General features: G+C 39.2%; 1 protein-coding gene across 1 annotated transcript; it reads right to left on the bottom strand.

Annotated features, from left to right (window-relative positions):
* Positions 1-2,170: 2,170 nt before the first annotated feature.
* On the bottom strand, positions 2,171-3,136 carry ZFP42 (ZFP42 zinc finger protein). The gene has a single exon (XM_008579554.1). The coding sequence runs from the start codon at positions 3,134-3,136 to the stop codon at positions 2,171-2,173; it is 966 nt and encodes a 321-aa protein (XP_008577776.1).
* Positions 3,137-7,716: the final 4,580 nt, after the last annotated feature.

The following is a 7,716-nucleotide window of genomic DNA, read 5'->3' as shown; positions in this document are numbered from 1 at the left end:
AGATTTTAGGTGTTCTTACCCCCCCCCCCAAAAAGCTAATTATGTAAGGTGATGAGTAGGTTAACTTGCTTAATGATAATCATCATTTCACCATGTATAAGTACATCAAAACAGCATGTTGTACACTTTAAATATATATGCAACAAGTTAAAAGAAACACCACATGTGAGATTTTCAGTTTTTTATAGAAAACATTTCTCTACTGTTACCTTCCAACTATTAATGTTTGGCCATTAAAAAAAAAAAAAAAGGCCATGAAGCCAAATGCCAGAGTAAAAACAGAAAAACTCATCAGGATTTTGTGTTTGTAAAATACCAGTATCTGGAAATATGTAAAAATCTAGATGGATTGACATCCTTTTTCAGTCTTCTCTGTATATGTGTTCACACATCTTTTATTCATTGTTATCTAAAATACAAATGTGGCAAGTAGATGTACATTTCTTTCTGAAACACTAACAAAGATTTCAGGTGACACATCATATGTATGGCTTCCCTCTAGCTGTGGTCCTTTCTTTCCTTCCCTTTAGAACCAAGATCCTTTAAGGAGACTTGCATATTTCCTACTGAATAGAGATAACATGATTTATGCAACTTATTTCCTCTTAATAAAAATTTAAGTTATAAATTTATCACTTTTAAATATGATTCAGTTAATATTCTTGAGCAAATAAATTAAGAAATATCTTCATACATTAGTGCAAATATTTCTGCAGAATAGAATCCTAAAAGTAAAATTATTTGGTCTAAAATAATACACTTTATAGGTTGAACAGTGCCTCCCCCACCCCACCCCACCCATTCATGTATTAAAATCCTATCCCTTGGTGGCTCAGAATGTGACCTTATTTGGAAACGGGGTCTTCACAAAGGTAAATAAGTTAAAATGAGGTCATTAGGGTGGGTTCCAATCTGATATGACTGGTGACCTTGTAAGAGGAAATTTGGACACAGACAAGGCACAGAGAGATGTGAAGAAACAGGAAGGATGCCTTGTGAACACGAAGACAGCTACAAAGCCAGGGAGAGGCCTGGAGCGGATTCTTCCCCCACGGTCCTCAGAAGGAACCAATCCTGCCAACACCTAGATTTTGGACTTCTAGCCTCCAGAACTATGAGACAATAAATTTCCATTGTTTAAGCCACCCACTTTGTGGTAATGTTATGATAGCCCTAGAAAACTATATATAATATATAATATAGCGCTCTTGCAAGATATCTCCCAAAATGGCTGTGACAATTTATATCTTAACTAACCATGTATCAGGAAAAATTCACCCCCCCATAAATCACCAATAATGAATATCAGTCTTTGCAACATTTTGCTAATTTTTAAGAACAAATAAATGGCACCTCTATTTACTGTACACTACTTTGATATTTTTAAAATTCAGATTTAGCATATTTCTGGGGTTTATGTGTGTTTATTTTGAAATGTCTACAATGGATTCAAAATAATCAAATAACCACTCACATTTAACTATATGATTTCAATACAGTTTGATACAATGATAAGAAGAAAATAAAAATCATAAAAATATAATATATTTAACTTTATTTTATTTTTTATCTATATTTTTTAGGCTGATTCGTTCAGGGATGGAATCCTAGACCTTGGTGTTACCAGCACCACGTTCTAACCAACTGAGCTAACACCAGCCAGACCAAAATTTATTTAACTTTTAAAAACGTTTAACTACCCATTCATTTATTGCTTATCTACCGCAAAATTTCCATCCTCTAAGATTATAATTTGTACCATGAAATGTATTTTTAAAAGGCAAAAGCAAAGCAATTAGAAACTACAAAATTAAAAATCCAAGTTATTTTCATATTTATAGTATGTGAAAATAAATCTCATATCCAATAATCAAACACATAATATACAAGGCTACTTCAAAAAATTAATGGAAAATGGAATTCAAATATGAATCTTTCCATGAACTTTTTGAAGACTCCTTGTATTAAAGATGTTTTGAAGTAATTTATCACTGACCTACCTGTTGGAATCACACTACAGGAGGCACAATGTTCTTAAAATGATACCACAAAGCACAGGAGTATCTTAGTAACACTAAAAAATATGCCTTTTAGGGTTGCAATATTGATTTTAAAATTCCTTCCAAGAAATATAATCAGCGAGGCACATTTGTCCCCAATCACTCTTCTGTTAATATGCCTGTTCTACTGAAGGACTATTTTCATCTTCCTTTTCACCGATTCTTGCCTTTGCATGAGTTAAGATGTGAGATTTCAGGTTAGTTGACTGAATAAACTTCTTGGTACAGCCTTGGAAGGGACACACAAAACGTGTCTCCCCAGTGTGGATGCGTATGTGTGTACGCAGATTGAAGTCCAGGGAAAAGCGTTTTCCGCATCCTTCAAAAGTGCACACAAATGGCTTCTCTCCTGTATGAACCAGAAAATGCCTTTTCAGTTTGGAGCTCTCATTGAATGCTTTCCCGCACTCTGCACATACGTGATCTCGGGGACCATGAACAACGAGATGCTTTTTCAGGGAAGCTCTACTCTTCAACTTCCTTGTGCATCCACTCTGAGGACACACAATTGTCTCTGGAGCATCACAATCTTTATTTTTGGGGGGTTTCTTTCTAGCAAATTCTGCAAGCTGTTTAGGATCTGATAAGTCGATGCCAGGAATTCCTCCAGGTGGAAGCTTCTTGCCTGTCATGTACTCAGAATACTCAGGAAGTGAACTCTCTGCAACAGCCTGTTGAGGAAGCTTTTGCTCTGCCTCTTTTTTCATGTATTCCAAAGAACATTCAAGAAGGGAGCTTGCTTCAAGAAACTGTTGAGAAAGCTCTTGTTCTGATGTTTCCTTTAGGTGTTCTAAGGACTTAAAAAGTGAGTCCTCTTCCAGGATGGACTGAGGAAACTCACCTCTGATTATGCATTCTATGTAAGAGTCGGGAAAGTCATCCTCTCCAGCAGCTGCGTGGCTGGTCTCAGAGCACATATCTTCATCATATGAGGCCAATGTCATGTTGAATGGTTCCATTTCTGCCTGCTGGGCTGGGCTCGGCTTGGCTTGACTTGGCTTAGCTCCTCTGAGGTCTCTTCCACCCAGGCCTTTCCGACCCCTTGTTTTTGCCCTTTTCTTCAGTTGCTGACTCATGCTGCCTGCTTCCTCCTTGAAGGTTTACGCCAGGATGTCAAGTTACTTCTAAGTAGTAGTGATCTGGGTAAGTCGTCTTCAGCAAATACCTGCTTTATGATAATAACCTTAGTTAAAATATATTCTCAGAAAATGACCTCAAAAAATGGCCTAGAACTCACTTTCCAATGATAATGACATGGCTACTTTTACATCTCCTCTGATAAACTCCCTAAAAGATAAATCAGCTCTGACATAGGATATGGGTCATAACCAGATCTTATCCTGCTTATCCCAGCAAGTTATCTGGTCTCTCTAACTGATCACCTGACATTTACTGGGCACTTAATACGTGCTAGCCCTACTCTATGCTATACATCGTTTGTGATGCATCAGTAAGGAGATGTACAAAAATCTACACCTCCATGGAGTAGACGTTCTCATGAGCATATAAAATAAATAAGTAATGTATGTCATATAAGGCAATTAAGTGCTACAGGGTAAGCAAAGGGGCTGGTGGAAAATAGAAGTTTGCCATTTTAAATAGAGCATTCAGGCAAACCTTCACTTTGGTAGTTAGTGGCAGCTGATTAAAAACTTGAAAGATGTAAGGGTGGAAGATCTGACTGTTTTCCTATGTAACACTGTTGTGAAAATCAAATTAAATAACACACAGAAAGTGCTTAGCACTGTCCACAGCATATAGCAAATGCTGAGCACTTATTTGAGATACCGTTACTCCATTACCTTTTTATTCATTCTACAAGTATATGTTGGATCCTGCTATGTGGCAGGTGCTTTTCTAGAATGGGGATGGCAAACTTTTTCTGTAAAGAGCCAAATTTAAGCTTTGTGGACCCTGTTATTTCGTTTGATACTCAACTCTGCCGTTGTAGCATGAAAGCCATCGTAGAGAATACATAGAGGAGTGAGGTTGACTGTGTTCCAGTAAAATAGGTAGAGGCTAGATTTGGCACATGGGCTATAGTTTGCCCACCCATTGTTCTAGAAGATGGGAATCCAGAGAATAAGACACATGAAATCAATATCATGCCCACTGCTTATGAGTACCAGAACAAATAAAGGCACGGGGTAGTTTGGCCCTGGATAGTTTTCCATTTCTTCCTTAAAAATCCCAAAGTAAGAACATTATAAAAGTTATAGCATGAATATGTTATTGCTGCTTTTCTAGTAGTCTTTTGCTTGATGTTACCATTGTGTGCCTGATAAAAGATTTCTTTATCTATTGTCCTGATGTCTTGTTGTAAGAACAAAAATTAAATGCTTTTTAAAAGGGGGGCAAATGTGAAAGCACTGGGGTGAAATTAACAGCTTGAAAATGCTTTTAAAGAGCCACATTAAAAAATAACAACTCAACAGAATCCTGCCATTTACTTAAGGCAAAAAATACATAGAGTAAAAAAAACAAAACATATTTTAACTGCTAAGGGAAGAGTTTGGAATTTCTTAAAAGATATTTATATATATATATATATGACATATATGTGTGTGTATATATATGTATGTGTGTGTGTGTGTGTTAAATGTTATTTATTCTGTCCTTTAAAAAGGTAAAATAAACCAGGGAGACTGTGTCCAAGAATATTCGTCAAGGAAAATCTTAGCACCTTTGGAACATAATCACAAAAAGCCTCTCTCCCCCAATTAGTCCATTTAAAATAACAGCAATTTGATCTGATTGCTGCTTTTCTTGCCATGCTTATCTGTTACCATCACCAGCTCTCCTATTTCATTATTCAGCCATAATAAACTCTCCCTTTAGTAAAGCGTCAGATCCATCCATTGCACATGCTCTTCCCTCTCATGAAAATACTATAAATCCTACCACTATCCAAAGTGTGTGAACTCTTGAAAACAACCCCCCCCCCCACGCCATCCCCCCAACATAGGCTTGACTTCCATCCATACTATAGATCTCTGCTTAAACATCACTTTTTCAGGCAGGCTTCCCTTGATTACTAGGTTCAGTTAGTTCTGAAAGCTACGTGTTCTCCCAGGTGCCTATTTTACACTGATCAGAGCTCTTGGTATTTAAGGTCTGTCTTACCTGCTAGGCTGTAAGCTCTATGAGGGCAAAGGCGTCCTCTGTCTTGTTTATCACATATCCTAGCACTTATTTGTCTAATGAAATGAATTGATGGATACACATTAGTCGTCATACTGGTGAGATGATCTGATTTAGCAACTCTATAAAATTAATTTACTAGGAATTTACTTGGGACTTTAGACATACCTAATGTAGAAGTTTCAAAAGGTTAGCTCTAGCTATAAATGATATGAAGTATTATGTAGAAAGACATCTCCTAAGAGACCAGGTTGAGGAGAGAAAGGTATTTTCTTTATGAATTTACCAAGAATAGTCCTTACTTTTCTAAGCTAGATTCTTATTTGTCAGATCTCTGAGAATTATTGCTATTTCTTATAACCATATTTAAACTTTTGAAAACAACCCATAAAAAGGAAATGACGATTTATTAATTTATTAAGGGAAAGCTCCTGTTTATATGACAAGCATTTTGTTAGTGAACATAGCTACGTGGAAAACTTACTGGGTAAATATGGGATGAGGACAAAATCTTAATATTAAATGGATACTTAATGGCATAGGATTAATCTAATTTTATATATCTGAACTGGGATAGAAGTACTCACAGGGGTGCATCATTTACTTTTTCAGTCATTTTAATGTCAAACATTGTTCTAGGTGCTGAACACAGAGCAGTGAAAGATACCAATTCCCTGGTTATCATGGAGCTTTTATCAGTGTGAGACAGACAGTAAATGGTAAATAAAATAAATAGTCTCAGATTAAGAAAAAAACATACCCAAAAAAGAAAGAAAACTATGAAAAAAAAAAATAATCAGAGTATAAGCGGGAAAGTGACTGGGAGAGGCCATCTTTATAATGAATGGGACTTTAGACTGAGATCAGAACAAGAAGTGGTAGCCAGTGAGAAGAGGTGGGAAAGAGTATGTGTTCCAGGCGGCAGCAGGCAGCACAAAGGGGTTAGCATGGTGGTCAGGAGAAGGGAAGCAGGCTTACTACAGAATATGGAGGGCATAGAAGGGGGTGGCTGAGATGAGGGTGAAAAGAAAACAGAATCTGGTGGGCCATGGGAGCCATTCGCATTTCATTCTGAGACCAATGAAACCATTGCAGAATTTCAGACAACAAGGAAACAACACACTCTGATTTAGGTTAAAAGATTACTGGGGCTGCTGTGAGAAGATGGATTTAGGGCGGCAAGAATGAAAGCAGAAAAATCTACGAGGCTATTCTGTAATCCAAGAAAGGATTGCTGGTGGTTTGCAGCAGGGGGTGGCAGCAGAGATGAAACGGAGGGAGAGCGGGAAAATAGGAGAAAAAACCTTCCCCACTTGCTGGTGAATTGGATAGGGGGTGGGGAGGGAAGGGAAACAGGAATCAACAATGATACGTCCTAGGTTTTTTGCTGGAGTAATGGGGCGTATGGTAGTGCCATTTCCAGAAATCAGTTGAAGAGAAGAGAAAGAGAAGGTAAGTCTACTGTCTTGATAATAATTTAACTATTTGAATATAAAATAGGCCCAGCCATCACATATTCTAACGAAATATATTTATGAATTTTTGAAAAAAATTAAACATGCAACTTTAAGGACATTTCCATCAGACATCCGCTTTCTTGAAAATGTATTTACTTTCCTCCTCCACCTGTTTTAAATATTTGAGGCCAGTGACCCAGGACAGCGGTAAGTCAACTCAGTCTGAACCCTATAAGTCCCCTTGGCCAAGGCCCGCAGGTCCTGGGAAGATAAGAGGTGGTTTTCTAGCCCTTTGGACGGGTCCTTTCTACGTAGTGAACTCCATACATCCCCCTTCTCTCCAATATCGGGAAAACAAAAAAATCTCATGAAACACAACTTACCCACGCTACCGAGATGTGCGCTGCTATTTCCTATTCCATTTCCTTTCAAAGGCAAGACAAAGAAAGCCCTGCTCGCGCCCCAGCAGCAGTGAAATCAACACGGGCTTGAACTCCGCCTGTTAGACCCACCCCCCTTTTGATGGACACATTCCAATCAGGCTACACCTGCATTTCAACTCGGCCAGGTGAGGTCTGAACTTCCAAGGGGAGGCGGTGGGAGGGGACGTGGGCGTGGCTCTGCCCCTGGCCCGGGGTCACCTTCAGCCCGGGCCGGCCGGGGGCAGACGCGACTCCCCCACCCCCGACCCCAGCCCCCCAATGCCGCGGTCACTAGGTCTCCTTCACGTGTGCAAACTGCTCTACCTCCCAGGCGCCTGGATTACACACATAGGACGCTCTCAGTAAATGTCTATTGAGCCAATGAACGGAGGTGTCATAAAATAGAAGCTTTTACATATCGTTGACATGAACATCAAGCGGAGGAGGCAGTTCTGACCCCCTGGGAATAGAGGTTTATGTGACCACACACCCACATTTCCCCTGCTCCCTACCGCCACGACTCCACTGCCCACCCTGCCCCCAGTCGCAGATAAACTGTTAGTGCTTTTTCCTTAATGTCCTTAATGTCGGCCGGGGTCAGACGCGACTCCCCCACCCCCGACCCCAGCCCCCCAA

This window comes from Galeopterus variegatus, unplaced genomic scaffold, assembly GCF_000696425.1.
Source record: "Galeopterus variegatus unplaced genomic scaffold, G_variegatus-3.0.2 Scaffold1911, whole genome shotgun sequence".
Taxonomy (NCBI): Eukaryota; Metazoa; Chordata; class Mammalia; order Dermoptera; family Cynocephalidae; genus Galeopterus; species Galeopterus variegatus.
This window is presented reverse-complemented; position numbering and strand designations above follow the sequence as displayed.